The sequence below is a fragment of the Pantherophis guttatus genome, chromosome 8 (assembly GCF_059756535.1).
Source record: "Pantherophis guttatus breed Tessera chromosome 8, ASM5975653v1, whole genome shotgun sequence".
NCBI lineage: Eukaryota > Metazoa > Chordata > Lepidosauria > Squamata > Colubridae > Pantherophis > Pantherophis guttatus.
The window spans coordinates 57,871,873-57,891,034 of NC_142070.1; the positions used below are offsets into that span (position 1 = coordinate 57,871,873).

Below are 19,162 nucleotides of genomic sequence, written 5' to 3' on the forward strand. Positions count from 1 at the left end.
ATTGCTCAGAAATGCATAGTTCCTGTTGTAATTCTCTATGAAGGAAAAGCAGTAATATTTTTTAAATTCTATTACAGAGTTAGCTCTCGAGTTGTATTATTATTGTTTTTTTTAAAAAATACTTTTCTTCATTAGATTCAGATGGATTATCCTTCTTCTGAAGAAGCCTATAATTTCTTTACTTTCAATTTTGGTCCTGAGGAAGAGAATGTAGGGGATGACCGTGAAAACAATGAAAAGAATGCATCAGATCTAGATGACAAGGGCACGGAGAATCAGAAATCTACACTCAGCAATCAGGAAGAGCAAGAAGAGAATGAAATGGTAATCATGAAGAAGCATGTACACATCTTTTTAAACAAATATATAGTTGACTGATTGTATTTTGTTGTAAACAAAATGTGGAAGCTTGTAGTTATGTATAGTTGATGTACATAGGGTATCATATCTTGAGACATCGAGTCCTAGATTATATATAATGGAGAATTTAAGACAAAGATGTTGAAAAATTGCTTATTTCTGGCTGAAAGCACCAAGTTTGTTAAGGTCAAACATTTTTTGACATAGATATCCTTTAAATCTACAGCAATCCTATTTAGAAAAAAGTTAAATTTTATGCTTTTCAGTTAGAAATAAAATTTCTTTACTTTGAGGGAATATTTACACTGGGTTTTATATGCAGTGAGTTAAACAAGGTAATCAGCATCACACAAGGAATATCAGTAGGAAATAGTGTAGCTTCTCAGTTTAGTGTAAAGATAATTCTAAAATAAATGAATGCATAGTGCCACAAAATGCAAGAATTGTATAATGAAAATCCTGAAGATTTGTTCAGCATTCACTGACAGATTCTGAACAACCTAACTGCCATCTTTTTACAGAAAAGTTCTGCTGTTACTCACTGCTAAGACTCATGCTTTACTCTTCACCCTACACACACACACACACACACACACACACACCTATATGTGTGTGTGTGTATTTCTGTATTTTGACATCAACTCCCAGAATTCCCCAGCCAGCAAGATGATTGGTGCTAGGTGATAACTTCATGCTGGTGGGGAATTCTGGAAGTTAATATCCACTCATATTGAAGTTGCCAAGGTGGAAAAACCACTTCTAGATTAATTTGCCAGCCTGGCCCCATATGAGGTAGAAATAATTATGGCTTACACACCAGTGAAACATAGGGTCTGTGTTCTCTTACTTAGGCATTATTTTCAGAGAATTTGTTTTATTTGTTTTATTACTGAGACTTCAATAGTCCCAGTAATAAAAGGGATTGGAAGCTTTTTTTTTTATCTCAATCATTTTTACGTATTTCAGCAATGCCCAGATAGGTATCTATGTCAAAAATAAAAAGAATATGGATTGTGTATGTTGCTTGTAAAGTACAGTTATGAGAAGCAAGTATGTATATTTGAGTTAGGTTGAAATATAAAATTTTAGGCTTAACAGCTTTGTTACAGTACCTCCTGAAATTGTAGTCAGTAATAGTTACCAGAGGTTTGATATGGTACATATAGTTTTCTAGAGATAGTCCTCAAATATTTGGCTTCCGGATAAAGATGATTCTTTGATGCAAAAATGATTGGAAATAATTTTCTTTGCAAAAACTCCTATGATAGCAAACCTGTAAATCACAGTTATGCTGCAATTGAGTTCTGATTGAAAACATTTATATGGTAAATACAGGATGAAGTGGAACATCTTTTCCATGATAAAGGGAATGATGGCGTATTTGTTATAGAACAGACATGTCAAGATTTCTTAGAAATTAGACCTGCAGAATATGAAAGCTATTCTGGAAGGCTGCAGAAAGAGAAAGATACTTTATTTATTCCCAGTCTGTTAAGAGGTATGTTGGCTGGAATTATTTTGTAATTTTGTGTGATATAGGTTAATTTATCAGATATAGTTCTTTCTTTCTTTCTTTCTTTCTTTCTTTCTTTCTTTCTTTCTTTCTTTCTTTCTTTCTTCTTTCTCTTCCTCCCTCCCTCCCTCCCTCCGTCTCTCTCTCTCTCTCTCTCTTCCTCCCTCCCTCCCTCCCTCCCTCCCTCCGTCTCTCTCTCTCTCTCTCCCTCCCTCCCTCCCTCCCTCCGTGTCTCTCTCTCTCTCTCTCCCTCCCTCCCTCCCTCCCTCCCTCCGTCTCTCTCTCTCTCTCTCTCTCTCTTCCTCCCTCCCTCCCTCCCTCCCTCTCTCCGTGTCTCTCTCTCTCTCTCTCTCTCTCTCTCTCTCTCTCTCTTCCTCCCTCCCTCCCTCCCTCCATCTCTCTCTCTCTCTCTCTCTCCCTCCCTCCCTCCCTCCCTCCCTCTCTCTCTCTCTCTCTCTCTCTCTCTCTCTCTCTCTCCAAAATTGTGGAAACCTTTTGGGAAAAGTGTATTTTCTAAAGCTACCTAATAACACCACTTTTATTTTGAGTAGTACCATAAAATTATATATCAATGGAAAGATATGTAATCTTTCAAGAATCAAGATTACATTCTTAATCAAGAATGTAATGCAATAACTTTTATGAAGGATTTGCTATTACAATAGCAGTTACAGTATAAAGAAGAAAAGTGAAACACGTAGAAAAAATGAGATATACAAAAATTATCATCATAGAAAAAAATGAAACATACAAAAATTATCAAGTCAGTTAAAGCTTAGTTGGGTAATCTTTAGCATGAATTAGGGCCTTACAGCGTCTTCCCATGGAGTGAACCAAGTCTTTTAGTTCTGCAGCTGTTATAATGTGAAACCAAGATTGAATGATTGTTTCTATTAACTGGGTTTTATTGCTGGGTTGCTTCTGACTAACAAGTTTCTTTAGTCGGCTCCATAGATTTTCATTTGGATTAAGGTCTGGGCCATTCCAGTAGTGGAATATGATTATCTTGAAACTCCCCCCCCCAAAAAAAATGGTGTTATTAACCATCAAACCTAAAAAATAGGAGCTCTGGTGGCTCAGCAGACTAATTAACATCCACTTACATCTGCTGCCTGCAATTACTGCAAGTTCAAATCTCACCAGGCTCAAGGTTGACTCAGCCTTCCATCCTTTCTAAGGTAGGTAAAATGAGGACCCAGATTATGGGGGCAATAAACTGACTTTGTATAAATATACAAAAGTATGGAGGCTATTGCTTAACACATTGTAAGCTGCCCTGAGTCTCCAGAGAAGGGCGGCATATAAATCAAATTAAAAAAAAACAAACCTAAAAAATATACTTTTCCCAAAAGGTTTCCATAATTTTGGCCACTACTGTATCTATCATCTATCTAATTTTTTTCATTATGACTATAGTTCAAGAGAAAAACCTTGGTTTTTATACATTAATTCTGAAATGCCTTTTTGGTGGATAATTTCTCTAAGATTTTATCAAGTAACATCCATTTTCTAATAATAAAGGTGGGTGGGATTGCATGTTTGTGCCTTTGATTTAATTTTGATTTCTGGCAATTGCCTAGACATCTTTTTGTAATTTAATTTAATTAATTAATTTGTTTGTTTGTTTGTTTGTTTGTTTGTTCAATTTATATGCTGCCCTCCTCCGAAGATTCAGGGCAGCTTACAATACACTTATAGCAATAGCCTTCATTGTTTTGTATATACCTGCTTATTAGGGCTTTTGGCCCCCCATAACCGGTATTTCTACAAAGTCAGTTTATTGCCCCCCAATCTGGGTCCTCAATTTACCTACCTCGGAAGGATGGAAGGCTGAGTCAACCTTGAGCCTGGTGAGATTTGAACTCGCAGGCAGATGGCAGCTAAGTGCTACATAACAGCACTTAGTCCGCTGCACCACCAAGGCTCTTTCAATTTTCTTGAAAGATTATTTGGAAGTAGTTTGCCATTGTTGTTTCAACTCTTAAAGAAGTTAAAGACTTGCAGATTAAAATTAGGAGGATAGGACAAGATAGATATGGTTCTAAAAAAGAACACTCAAAATAGAGATGTGAATGTGCAGGGAAAAATGAGAACTTAGGTAAAAATACAATTAAAAATAACAGTCTAAATTTGTAGCATTATCAAATAAAAATAACAAAGTTTTGTGAATGGGTAGTAGCAAAGTCCATGTAAATGATAAAGTGCTATGCTCAAAAGAAGTGGAATGGTAGATTTCAATTGAGACCAATGTTTTATAATGCAAAAGATAGATTAGAAATCTTTCTGTTTCTTTTTATTCATTAGCCTTTTTATGGAAGTTAAAATTTAATACTTTCTGTATGCATTTGAGGTAGTGAAGGACAAATCCTTCAATTATTTTTGTTTTACTGTAATGTTAATGCCTTCTTTTGTTTCTTCTGCATTCTGTTAATATTTTGTTCATATTTTATAGTATGGCTGTATCACTATTATCCTTTTCATCTATTCTAGAACCTTCTCCATGGTATCTTATGATTATATACTTTGCTGTCTATATGTACACTGAGAGCTTATGCACCTGAGACAAATTCCTTGTGTGTCCAATTGTCAGACCTGGAAGCCATCCTTCAGGCCTGCCACATTTACTGCTGTGGGAAATTGGGAGGGGGTATTGTATGGAGTATGGGTGATATATAGTCATAATAACATTCCTTTCTCAGAAAGTTAAGGCCATCTTGCCTTGCACCTGAGAGGCTGGACCTGGGAGGCATCTCCAGTTGGGGCAGTACTATGATTGGATCATGTGATGGACTTGTGGGTGTTGGGCAGGGACTTGAACTTTTCTTTGGGTGGGGAAAACCTGGAAACTTTCAGATTTGGGTTTTCCCAGATGTGCCAATATGACATCTGTAATAAAATGGAACTTTGAAGAATTTCTTTTTTTAAAAATTTTATTTAATTAAAAATAGACAAACAAAAACATACATACATACAATACACAAAATAAACAAACTATACATTTAAATCAAGTCTTGCAACCTGAGCCTTAAGAAAGAAGAAAGTTACTTCGGTATTCTATATCTCTCTCTCTCTATATATATATCTACATCTTTCATTATATAACGATATTTTAAGATTATTTCTTGATTTTTGTTTCCTTAGTTGGTATTCCCTTTCTATCCTACTAATTATTTTTTATTTTGTTTTCCTTTTCTCTAGCTAGTCGTACCATCGTTGCCAAACCATTTGGTATTCTGTGTCTTCCTTTACTTGTATTTCTTTGGTAAGCCTGTCCATCTCTGCACATTCCATTACTTTTTGTATTATTATTATTTTTTTATTGGCTTTTATTGTAATATATAATAATACAATTCAACATTTTTCGGTTCCGTGGTGTTCATGCATATATATATATATTGTTTACTTGGTATTACATCTTTACTTAGTAATAATTCAGAAAATACTAATACTCAATTCTTTTTTGATTATTATTAATTTGTCATTATACCCCCTCATACTTTACTTTTTGTTTCTTTCATCCATCCACTTATACCACATTTCCCACACCGTGTAATATTCCATATTCTCTTTTTCATTTATCTCAAGAGTTAGCTTATTCATCTCGGTGCACTGTAGTATTTTTCTGATTACATGTTCTTCCGGTGGTAACTTTTTCTCTTTCCAGTGCTGAGCGTAAGTTATTCTTGCCGCTGTTATTACATGTATAATTAGATACCTCTTTTTTTTTCATATACTTTTTTCAGGATTCCTAGGAGAAAGGTTTCTGGTTCTAGGTCAATGTTTTCTTCTATCATTTCCGAAATCCATTTCCGAATCATTCTCCGAAATTTTATCACTTTGGGGCATGTCCACCAACAATGGTAGAAGGTGCCTTGATGTTGGCCGCATTTCCAGCAATTTGGGCTCATGTTGGGCTCATGTTTGCCATCCTGACAGGGGCTAGATGCCGCCTGTATAGCATCTTGTATTGATTTTCCTTGTATGCTGCCGCCCTAGTCATTTTAAGGTTACTGTTCCAGATTGTGTCCCATTCATTTAGATTGATGCCGTGTCCAAAGTTTTTGGCTCATGCTATCATTTGGTCTTTGACTACCTCTTCTGCCATATCATATTCAAGCAGGTAGTTGTATAATTTGGCCAGTAATTTATTATCAGTTCCCATCCATATCTTATCGAATCCATTAACACCTATTTCTATGCCGAATTCCTCCTTATCCTTTTTATATCTGGATTTTATTTGTGCGTATGGCCACCAATCGATAAAGACACCCTGTTCTTTTAGCTCTTCATTTGTTTTGAGGTTCCCTCCCCCATCTAAGATCTCTTTATATTTAACCATTTTACCCATTTCCAGGGTGTTAGGGTATATCATGGCCTCCATTGTGGAGAGCCATCTCGGGACTTTTGTGTATTGTTTTCTTCTTATTTCTCCCCATGTCTGCATTAGCGTATCCCTTATTTTGTGCCTATGAAAATATGTGTAAGGATCGACTCTCCTTCCAACTTAAAAAAGTACGAACTCTTGAAACGTGGTTGTTCAAAAGGATTCTTTTATTAAGCAGGAGTGACAGCCATCCAGCTAAAGCACAATCTGAATGCCCTTAGGCAAAGCAATAGGATTAAAGTGGTAGAGACCCCTCCCTTTAAGTCAGAATGCAGATTTTAGCCAATACACAAGTGTGAAGATGTTTTCTTTACTATTTCCTTTGAGAACCCGAACAAACATGCATTCCCACCACCACCCTTTAAAGTGAGACAACCCACATGGCTATCATAAAAATTCCTGCAGGTAAAGAGAATCTCAGGCTTCCTTGGCGCCAGGATATAGGTTGTAAAATATCTGCTGACACAGGCCATGGTAGTAAATCGAATCCAAGTCCCCCCTTCCTCCACTTGAATGGCAGTATCACTTTTAGGGATCTGACAATATGTTCTTGTCCTTTTTCCTATATCCCATAGGTAGGTGTGCCAGCCCTTCTGGAGATTATACCCTTCAAAAGTCAGAATTCTTTTATTTTCCAAGGTTGCCCATTCCCTCAACCACACCAAACTTGCTGCTTTATAGTATGTTTCCCACATTGGGAGTCCAAATCCGCCCCTATTCTTTTTATCTTGTAGTATTCTAATCGCAATCCTGGGTTTCTTCCCACCCCAAATAAATTTTCTGATGATAGTATTGAGTTCTAAGAAGAATTTTTTGTCTAATTTAACTGGTACAGTTTGGAACAGATACAGCAACTTAGGCAGGACACTCATCTTTATTGACGCGATCCTGCCTAAGAGTAATATCTGGAGTTTCCCCCATTTTTCTAGGTCCTGTTTGATGTTTTTAATCAGGGGACATAATTGTCTTCCTTTAAGGACGAACACCTTGCGGATATCCATACTCCCAAGTATTTTACTTTCTTGACTATTTGTAGCCCCAGAGATTCTTCAAGGGCTTTCTTTTTGTCCTCAGCCATATTTTTAGTCAGCATTTTGGTTTTGGATTTGTTTAATTTAAATGCAGACACATCTCCATACTTTCCCAATTCTTCCAATATTTTTACCCCTGTTTCCAATGGCTCCTCCATGATTAGAGTTACGTCATCAGCAAACGCCTGGATCTTATACGTCGCCTTCCTAATTGTCAGTCCTTTAATTTCGTTGTTTTTTCTAATCCTTCTTAATAGGACTTCTAAGGCTAATATAAACAAAAATGGTGACAGAGGGCATCCTTATCTTACTCCCTTTCTAATTTGAAAGGTTTTTATCAATTGTCCATTCAGTAAGATATTTGCTCTTTGTTTTTCATAGATTGTGGTTATCGTGTTTTCAAAGTTTAATCCGAATTTCATCTTTTTAATTTGCTGAATTATGAACTTCCAGTTCAGGTTATCGAATGCCTTCTGGGCGTCTAAGAAGACCAAAGCTATTTCCTTATTTGGATGTGCTTCATAATATTCAAGGACATCTATCACCACCCTCGTGTTGTTCCTTATCTGCCTTCCAGGAAGAAATCCGTTTTGGTCACTATGTATCAAGTTATTTAGAATTTTCTTTAGTCTTCCTGCTATAACACTCATATAAATCTTATAGTCTGTGTTTAGGAGGGAAATAGGCCTATAATTTTTTATCAGTTTTGGGTCCACACCTTCTTTTGGTAAGAGTGTGATATATGCCTCCCTCCACGGTTCTGGAATTTTGGATCTTATCAAAGCCTCGTTGCATATTTCCAACAGTTTTGGTAGGAGTATTTCCTCTAAATCTGGATTTTTGTACAATTCTCCTGGGAATCCATCTGGGCCTGGTAATTTATTGTTTTTAAGTTTGGATATTGCCATCTTTAACTCTGTCATTGTAATTTCCCTGTTGAGCATTTCTCTCTCGTCCTCCCCAATCAATGGAAGTTTTTCTTCCAGTAAATATTGATCAATTTTTTCCTTTAAGATTTCTTCCTCTTTGTATAAAGTAGCATAATACTCTCGAGCAATCTCGAGCTTGTCTTCTTCTTTTTTTTTTCTTTTTTCTTTTTTTCTTTTTAATTTGATTTTTATTATAAGATATAGTGATACATTCGGTACATTTTCGGTTCATTGGTGCAATTATGTACATATATACATCTACATGCATTATTACTTGTCTTTTATTTGATATTGTTTCTTAAAGCTAGATTTAATTTCAAAACACTTAAAGATAATAGTGCTCAAATCTCTAAGACTAAATATAATACTATTCATATGGATTTTGTTAATTAATTAATATTTAGTCTCTATTTCCTTCTTTATTTCTTTTCCCCATCCATTCGTACCACATGTCCCACACGCTATAAAATTCCGAATCTTCTCTGTCATTAATTTCTGAAGTCAATTTGTTCATTTCGGCGCACTCCAATATTTTTCCAATAACATGTTCTTGAGGTGGTATTTGTTTTTCTTTCCAATACTGGGCAAAGGAAATTCTAGCGGCTGTCAGAATATGTATAATTAAATACTTTTTCTTTTTTGCATATTCAGTTTTCAAAATTCCCAGGAGAAAGGCTTTTGGTTCGAAATCAAAATTTTCTTTTATTATTTCTCTAATCCACATCCATATCATCCTCCAGAATTTTTGTGCCTGATTACATGTCCACCAGCAATGATAGAAAGTACCCTGCTGATGGTCACATTTCCAACATTTAGGGCTCGAATTGGGGTAGATCTTCGCTATCCTAGCTGGGGCCATATGCCATCTATAAAACAGCTTGTATTGGTTTTCCTTGTAAGCCGTCGCCTTTGTCATTTTAAGATTATTATTCCATATTGAATCCCATTCATTCAGATTTATATTCTGTCCTATATTTTTGGCCCATGCTAACATCGGTTCTTTAACTACTTCCTCTGCCATATCGTACTCCAATAAGTAATTATATAATTTAGCTAGAATTTTGTCATCTGTACCCATCCATATCTTGTCAAATCCATTTATGCTCGTTTCAATGCCAAATTCCTCCTTATCTTTTTTATATCTAGATTTAATTTGGTTATATGGCCACCAGTCTATAGAAATACCTTGTTCCATCAATTCTTCCCTTGTTTTAAGATTCCCTCCCCCATCTAATAATTCATTGTATCTGACCGTTTTACCCATTTCTAATACATTTGGATATATTATAGCCTCCATGGTGGAAAGCCATCTCGGAATTTTCCTATAGTGCTTCTGTCTCATCTCTCCCCATATTTGTATCAAGATCTCCCTTATTTTATGCCTATGGAAATAAGTTTTTATCTTCTTCCCAGTATCCCAGAGATGCATGCCAACCCTTCTGGAGATCATACCCTTCTAAAGTTAACAGTCTTTTATTTCTCAGGGTTGCCCAATCTTTCAGCCATACTAGGTTTGCAGCTTTTTGATATAACTCCCATTTAGGTAATCCGAAACCCCCTCTTTCCTTCTTGTCCTGTAAATTCCTAATTGCTATTCTTGGTTTCTTTCCCTCCCAAATAAATTTTCTGATGATGCTATTGAGCTCCAAAAAATTTTTTTTATCTAATTTAACAGGGACCGTTCGGAATAGATACAATAACTTGGGTAATATGCTCATTTTTATTGCCGCGATTCTACCTAATAATGATATCTGTAGTCTTCCCCACTTTTCCAGATCCTGTTTAATATTTCTAATCAATGGTAAATAATTATCCTCTCTGAGGGCCGAGCACCTTGATGAAATCCAGACCCCCAGTTATTTTACCTTCTTGGCAGTTTGGATCTCCATTGATTCTTCCAGTACTTTTTTCCTTACCTCCGTCATATTTTTTGTTAATAATTTAGTTTTGGATTTATTTAATTTAAGGCCTGCTACCTCCCCGTAATTGCCCAATTCTTCCAAAATTTTAGTGCCTGATTCTAATGGCTCTTCCATGATTAATACCACATCATCTGCAAATGCCTGTGTCTTATATATCTCTTTTCTGATTGTCAAACCCTTTATTTCATTATTGTTCCTAATCTTTCTCAAGAGTACTTCTAGTGCTAAAATAAATAAAAGTGGGGATAGAGGGCACCCTTGTCGGACCCCTTTTCTAATTTGGAAAGTTAATTCTCCATTCAGTAATATGTTAGCCTTTTGTTTTTGATAAATTGTGGATATCGTATTGACAAAATTTGATCCGAATTCCATTTGGATAATTTGTTGTTTCATAAATTGCCAATTAAGATTGTCGAATGCCTTTTGGGCGTCGACAAAGACCAATGCCATTTCTTTGTTCGGGTGTTCCTCATAGTATTCCAATATGTCTATTATCATCCTTGTATTATTCCTGATTTGCCTCCCAGGGAGGAATCCATTTTGATCACTGTGAATTAATTTATTCAAAATTATTTTTAGCCTTCCTGCTAAGATACCCATATAGATTTTGTAGTCCGTATTCAGGAGGGAGATCGGTCTATAATTTTTAATTAATTTTGGGTCTTCTCCTTCTTTTTGGAGGAGAGTAATATACGCCTCTCTCCATGATTCTGGAATTTACTGGAAGTTTTTCTTCCAGTAAATATTGATCAATTTTTTCCTTTAAGATTTCTTCCTCTTTGTATAAAGTAGCGTAATACTCTCGAGCAATCTCGAGCTTGTCTTCTTCTTTGTTCACAATATGTCCCTCTGAGTTTTCCAACTGGTAAATGGTCCCTTTCTCATTTTCTTTTTTTAGCCTATAAGACAGCCACCTGCCCGGTTTATTTGCATTTTCGAAATAGTATTGTTTGGTTCGTTTTATCTTACATGCCAATTCTTCCTGATCTAGGATATTTAGTCTGTGTCGTAAAATCATCCAATTTTCTTTGGCTGCCTCATCTCCTGGATTTTGCTGCACGTTCTTCTCTGCTTCTCCTAATCCTTCTAAAAATTCCTTCTGCATCTTCCTTTTTTCTTTGCTTTTAGGTGATCCGTAAGATATTGCTAGACCTCTCAAGTATGCCTTCATCGTATCCCATATTATTACTCGGGCCATTGACTCCTTTTCATTTTCTTCAAAAAATGATTTTAATTCTCCCTTTACTTTCCCCATATTTTCCTTGTCCCTCAAAAATTGTATATTTAACCTCCATCTCTTGTTCCTTTTCCTATATGAATTATTCCATCTAATTTCTAACGGGTTGTGGTCTGCCCATACATTTGGTATTATTTCTGCTGATTTAATTTCCATCCCCATATTCCTACTTACCCACATCATGTCAATTCTTGACCACGATTTTTGGGGATTTGAATAGTAAGTGTATTGTTTCTTATTTGGGTGCAGGGTTCGCCAGATGTCTATAAGATTTAGTTCATCTACTACATCAAAGAAGGTTCTTGGTAAATTTTTTCTTTTTGTCTTTGCTACCTTTATGATCTTTATCTGGATCTACTACCCCATTAAAGTCTCCAATTATACAGATGTTACTGTAATCCATTTTACTTATTTTCTCTCTTAATTTTTTGTAATATTCCCCCAGGTTTTTATTCGGGGCGTAAATGGCTATCAGTTATATTGGGAGATTGCCTCTCTTTATTTCCACTGCTAACATTCTACCCTTAGAGTCGGTGTATTTTAATTCTGCTACAATTCCTTTCTTGACATACAGCACCACACCCCACTTTTTTTTTCCCGCTAGGGAGGTAAAGATTTTCCCGAATTTATTGTACTCTAGATATTTTCTGTCTTCTTTTTTGATATGGACCTCCTGGAGACATATTATGTCGGCGTTTTGTTTGGCTAATTGTATGAAGAATTGTTTCTTCTTTTTATTGTCATTCAGACCATTAACATTGATTGATATTAACTTCCAATCCTCCATGTCCTATTTTCTTTGTGTTGTCTTAGTTTTTATTTGCATGTGTGATTCTTTGCAGTCTTTGCCTCTTCTTTGCCTCCTTGCTTTCCTTGTCTTCCGTCTCCTCCTCCGGGGTTCCTTCTTTAGATTTCCTTTGTTGGATAATTTCCTCTTCTTGTGTTGTTGCTTCCAATTCCTCTTTGCTACTTTGGTCTTCCTCTGTCCCTCTCAACTGATCTAAGAAGTCTTGGGCTGTTACGAGACTGTCTATTTTGATTTTTTTTTCCTGCCAAGTGATCAGCATGCCTTCCGGCAATATCCATCTAAAAAGGATGTTTCTCTTGTTCAATTGGATGGCCAGAAATCTATAGTTTCTTCTTGATTCCCTCACTCTCCTTGGGACTTGTTTTAATACTATCACCTCCTTTCCTTTGTACATCACCGGTTCTTCTCTTATCTTACTGTAAAAGATGTCTTTGACTTTTTTCTGTGCAAATCTAATATGCACTTCTCTGGGCAGTTTGTTTCTTCTGGCGTAATTGGTCTGCACTCTATATACTTCATCCAATTCTTTTATTATATCTTGTTCGTCTTGTTGCAGTACCTCAGCTATTAATTCAGCCATCACCTGACCCAGGTCTTCCTCCTTATCTTCAACAATATTCTGGAAACGTAACTAGAAGGAGGCTCTATCCATCTCTAATTGGGTGATTGAATCCTCCAGTTCCCTGTTCTGTGCCATCAACTTCTGGTCTACCGTGTCTAAATTTCTTTCATTTTGCTCGATTTTAGTTCCATCTTTTTTATTTTTTGTTTGTTGACATGTATTGACTCTTGTATTTTGTTCATTTTTTGATCGATGACTCTAATATCTGTCTTTAGCTCTATGTGATTTCTTGACATCTTCTCTTGCATCATGAGCATGGTATCCTGGATCGCTGTCAACGTCGATTGCATCGCTTGCATGGTGGGTATCATGGCTGATTTTTCTGTTTTCGACAGTCCTTCAGTCGACCTCTGTATTGCTGGTGATGTCATTGTTGTCGTGGGGTTGGAGGTTGTTTTCTTTCCTGTTTTAAGCACTGTGGATGAGAGACTTGTCATCTCCTTCAAAACCCTTTTCTGGTCTCTCACAATCTTTTCGATGTTTCTCCAAATTATCATCAACTAATTGTTTTTTCTTTTTGTGTTGATGGAGATACTAAATATCTTTTATTTTATATTATCAATCTTTAATCCCTCCCAAACCTAAGGTTTAGTTGATTCACAGCTGATTCAATTTGTTCTGTTTTCTTCAGAGGTACTTAAATCTATTTTCCAGATTTATGTTGTTTGTCCAGTTATCCAATTATTATTGATTAATTAATTAATACTCTATTAGCAGATTTATATCACAATTTATGGATCCTAACTATAATATATATCCCACAGTCAATATAATATAGCAAATTAATAGAATAAGAAAGGAGATATCACTATTTATCACTAAATCTATAAAATCTATAAAATCTATACGGTTATTCAAATATATAGTTATGTATAATAAATACTGTATATATAAATAATTAATACTGTATTGTTACTTAGTATCACAGTTTTGGATATTAGTTATTAATAATAGTACGCAATCAAGCTAATAAAAGAAATTTGATTAAGAAGTGAGAAGTATCACTATATAGAACTAATCTTATAAACGTCTGTATAATTATTCAAATTATTCAAATGTATACGTAAATATGCAGATATAAATATGAGTTATAAAGATTATTAATTTAAATAAGTATCAAAATGTCAGTATCTTAAAGTATGGAAAAGTATTTAAATTCAGTCAGATTCCAAAAAGATATATTACTTCCTGTAAGGATTGGTAGTTCTTATCCTGTTATTAGTTCATTATAGTTTTTGGAGATTAATTTTGGAGTCTTCTAATTTTAATTCCAAGGGCTGTTTAGTTAATCTTTCCCCAGTACTCTTTCCTCCGTCTCTGTACGCTCAGCGGTCTTGTTCGTTCTAAATAATGGCTGCGCTTCCGGTCTCCCGCTTCTCTTCTATCAGCCCGATCTTCGTACAGACCACCAAAGAGTCCTCAATTTCCCAATAAAGATATTACCTCTGGTCCTCTAATAACACCGCCTCTCCGCTTCACCAATCTCCTTTTTGCTTTTTCTCACTGGCCTGTCCGCGATCACACACTGATCCGATCTGCTCCTTCACTTGCAATCGCTGCTCGTTCCTTTCTGCGGGTCCTTTTCGTCCGACCCAGCCAGCAGCGATTCTGCCGATTCCAATCGCACAATGTTCAGGGAAAGGTAGATCTAAGCTCTCTTCTGACACCAGTTTCACTGAAATACCTTGCTTCCCATCTTTTGTTGGCTATCGTGGCTTTGGATCCGCCATTAGAAGGCAGACTCACCTGCGCTGGTTTGACAGTGACGTTCGGTCCGGCAGAGAGTGCTTGCTTCCCACTTCTCTGCTTGCCAAATTCCCACTATTGTCCGCGAAGCTCTCCAAGCTTCCACGCCTCGAAGGGTCCCCAAAACGCAGTGAACAAATAGCATTGGAGGGCAGCGTTCGCTCTCACAACGCCATGACACCTCAAATCGCCAACTGGAAGTCTACTTTTTGTATTATTTTATCCTCCAATGGTGTATCTTCTAATTTCCACATTTGCGCAAATGTGATTCTTGCTGCTGTCAGGATATGAATTATCAAATATTGTATTTCTTTTTCATAGTGATTTGTTAATATTCCTAATAGGTATGTTTCTGGTTTCAATGGCACTCTCTGGGTAGTAATTTCTTCTAATTGTTTTTGGATCATTTTTCAAAATGTTTTTGCCTTTTGACACGACCACCACATGTGGTAGTATGTCCCTTTGTGTGATCTGCATTTCCAACAGTCCTGTGTGGTGTTAGGGAACATTTTTGCCAAGCGTGCGGGAGGGAGGTGCCACCTGTAGAACATTTTGTAAATATTTTTCTTATAGGGTACAGATATTATTAGTTTGGGATTTACTTTCCATATTTTTTCCCATTTATCAAGTTTAATATTATATCTGAAATTTTTCACCCATGTACAGGTGAAACTCGAAAAATTAGAATATCGTGCAAAAGTTCATTTATTTCAGTAATGCAACTTAAAAGGTGAAACTAATATATGAGATAGACTCATTACATGCAAAGCGAGATAGTTCAAGCCATGATTTGTCATACTTTTGATGATTATGGCTTACAGCTCATGAAAACCCCAAATTCACAATCTCAGAAAATTAGAATATTGTGAAAAGGTTCAATGTTCTAGGCTCAAAGTGTCCCACTCTAATCAGCTAATTAAGCCATAACACCTGCAAAGGGTTCCTGAGCCTTTAAATAGTCTCTCAGTCTGGTTCAGTAGGAATCACAATCATGGGAAAGACTGCTGACCTGACAGTTGTGCAGAAAACCATCATTGACACTCTCCATAAGGAGGGAAAGCCTCAAAAGGTAATTGCAAAAGAAGTTGGATGTTCCCAAAGTGCTGTATCAAAGCACATTAATAGAAAGTTATGTGGAAGGGAAAAGTGTGGAAGAAAAAGGTGCACTAGCAGCAGGGATGACCGCAGCCTGGAGAAGACTGTCAGGAAAAGGCCATTCAAAAGTGTTGGGGACTTTCACAAGGAGTGGACAGAGGCTGGAGTCAGTGCATCAAGAGCCACCACACACAGACGGATCCTGGACATGGGCTTCAAATGTCGTATTCTTCTTCAAGCCGCTCCTGAACAACAAACAACATCAGAAGTATCTTACCTGGGCTAAAGAAAAAAAGAACTGGTCTGTTGCTCAGTGGTCCAAAGTCCTCTTTTCTGATGAGAGCAACTTTTGCATCTCATTTGGAAACCAAGGACCCAGAGTCTGGAGGAAGAATGGAGAGGCACACACTGCAAGATGCTTGAAGTCCAGTGTGAAGTTTTCACAGTCTGTGTTGATTTGGGGAGCCATGTCATCTGCTGGTATTAGTCCACTGTGCTTCATTAAATCCAGGATCAACGCAGCCATCTACTAGGAGATTTTGGAGCACTTCATGCTTCCTTCCGCAGACGAGCTTTATGGGGATGCTGACTTCATTTTCCAGCAGGACTTGGCACCTGCCGACACTGCCAAAAGTACCAAAACCTGGTTCAAGGACCATGGGATTACTGTACTTGATTGGCCAGCAAACTCACCTGACCTGAACCCCATAGAGAATCTATGGGGCATTGCCAAGAGAAAGATGAGAGACAGGAGACTGAAAAATGCAGAAGAATTGAAGGCCGCTATTGAAGCATCCTGGTCTTCCATAACACCTCAGCAGTGCCACAGGCCGATAGCATCCATGCCACGCCGCATTGAGGCAGTAATTGATGCAAAAGGGGCCCAAACCAAGTACTGAGTATATATACATGCTTATACTTTTCAGAGGTACGGTAATCGTTTTCTATATCTACAATCGCATTGTAGTCCCCTATAATACATATATGTTCATAGTATAAATCTTTAATTATGTTATGTATTTTTTAAAAATATTCTTTTTGATTTCCGTTCGGTGTGTAAATTGATATTAGTAATATATTTTTGGTTTCACCTTAATATGGATCATCAGGATCCTGCCTTCTCCGTCTGTATAAATTCGTTTTGCTTGTATATGATTTTTGACATATACTGCGATTCCTCTTTTTTTTTTGTTCTGTTATTGAAGTGACTAGTGTTCCTAATCTTATATTTTCTAATAACTTTTGGTGTTGCCTTTTGATATGCACTTCTTGTAGATTTATGAGATCCATGTTTAATTTTTGTAATTTTTTAAATGTGTGTGATCTTTTAGTTGGTAGATTTAGTCTTTATGTTGATTGAGATTAACCTTAATTTCTTGTCCCATTCTTCTTTACTTATCTGTTTGTTATCCTGAGTCTTCTTGTGTTCCTTGTTATCATTTGTGTTTTCCCCCTTGCTCCTTCTCTTTCCATCTTCTCCCTTTCAGTTCATCTGTCTGATTTGATATTAATTTTTTACCTGTCTTGGTTGTTATTAATGAGCCTGTTGTTGTCATCTTTATTTTTTGTTTTACGATTTCCCAAATTCTCATACACTGTATTTCTTATAGGTTCAATGTATTTTTATTTCTGTATTAATATTAATATTAGGTTTATTCAATATGTATAATTGAGGAAAGGAATCAGTATGTGGAATCTCTTATCTGTTTTCTTACTTTTCTGTTGTATAGTCACTAGTTTGTGTATTTCTAATAATTTCACCTAAAAATATTGTTATATAAGGGTTAGGTAAGTCAGTTGAGGAGTAGGGAGAAAGTACAATACTTCAGCAATTCATTACTCTATTCTTATTCCTATTTACTATAATATTTATATATCAGGTAGAAAGATGAATAAATCACACTTTTTTTCTAAATGATTAATTATCAATGATTTTTGTATACAGTCTTATTTTAAGATTATTTAAATTTACTATAAAAATTACTATAGGCAATAGCTATATAAAAATGTATCTAATTATAATCAAATCAATTTCAATTAATTGATATATCTCTATAGGAGTCTATCAAATTACTCACAGAAAAGGGGAAAAGGTAGGAAAAGATAATATCAGTCAATATAGTTAATATGCAATATAATAGTTCTAGTTGTTAGACAATATCAATACCTAAATTCTATAATTAAATATCTAAAAAGATATGGCACTTATTACTAGTGTTGTATCAATCGTTCAATATTTAAGATTATTTATGAATATATATAATTTATAATAATTCTTATTTATTTATGTTAATTACTTCAAATTAATCAAAGTTGAGTAAAGTCTAAATTTAAATATATAAAGTAAAGGAAAATAATTAATTACATAATAAAATAATTAATTACATATATTATTAAGTATATAATAAATTACGTTTATCCACTATATCACGTTTAAACAGTTGGATTTTATTTCCGTGATCTTCCTTCTTCAGTCCGACTTCTATTACTCCAGTTTTTTTTAAAAGAAACTTGCTTTAAATAAGTCAATATCCTCCGATTCTTCAATAGAAAAAAGGCTCTCGTTTGTATCCTTTTTCAGAGTGTATCCTTCTGGCCTCTAGTTACAATGTCTTGTATCTGTGGTTCGCCTCGCCGCCATCTCTATTTGAAAAGCGAAAGCCTCTCTTCTTCAAGTCTTTTATCCGCCATTCATTAAGGTTTTCACTGCATGCTTATTTCTCAGTCCGCGGTTTTTTCCTGAATCTCGCTTTCCCCGTTGTCTCTCAGCACGATCACAGTTCTAATTTTACAGACTTTCCTCTTCGAAGCCAATTTATTTTATGATTTTGTAATCCACCACCTTTTCGCAATATTTCTTCGCTTTCACTCGCCTCCGCCGCCTGTCAAATTTGCGCTGCCACTGTCAGCTTTGAGTTTCCGTTCCAGTTTCTTTTCCCTCACTGCTTATCTGGCAGTAAAGCTGCCAGTTTTTGGAGTCTCACTATCACCTCCTTCTTTTCGTTTCTTTGTAGTTATACCTTTCTTATTCTTGTTATTTATTTTAATTCTTACTGATGTCTTCTTTATTTGATCTTTGCTTCCACACTAATCAGTTGTCAATGCTCAGACCAGCCAAGATGGCTGGTTTTTTCCCAGTTGGATTTAGGAGGATTCCTCTGAACCTTCGGGGTGATTGCTGTCCCTCCGAGGTCCTTGAGATTTCGTCTTTTGTCTATCGACCACTCCGTAGTCAATAGTGTCAGACGGTTGCTATGGGGGCTGCCTGAATGAGCGGCAGGGCCTTTCGAATGCCTAGCAGCGGGCTGGATCAGTGGTGAAGGGCGCCTGGCTGAGACATGTGCAGCCGGCGTCCAGCGATCCGGGCTCAGCTGGAGGAAGCCCAGGTCGAGTGGAGGGAGAATTCCAATTCTGCAGCTCGCCCCAGGGATTCGCGGGACACCCACCAATGGCCACTGCCAATTGAGCAGTGTGACGCCTGCCAGCCCTGGGTGAATTGAGTCTGTTCAATCCCC

General features: G+C 36.3%; 1 protein-coding gene across 10 annotated transcripts in view; it reads left to right on the plus strand.

Annotated features, from left to right (window-relative positions):
• CC2D2A (coiled-coil and C2 domain containing 2A) overlaps window positions 1-19,162 on the plus strand; it is a 285,150-nt gene that overhangs the window by 39,745 nt on the left and 226,243 nt on the right. For all 10 annotated transcript variants that reach the window (XM_034408876.3, XM_087875257.1, XM_034408877.3 and 7 more), the window contains 2 exons: window positions 136-324; window positions 1,696-1,858. In XM_034408876.3, the coding sequence (XP_034264767.2) occupies window positions 136-324; window positions 1,696-1,858 (352 nt within the window). The remainder of the gene's footprint in view (window positions 1-135; window positions 325-1,695; window positions 1,859-19,162) is intronic.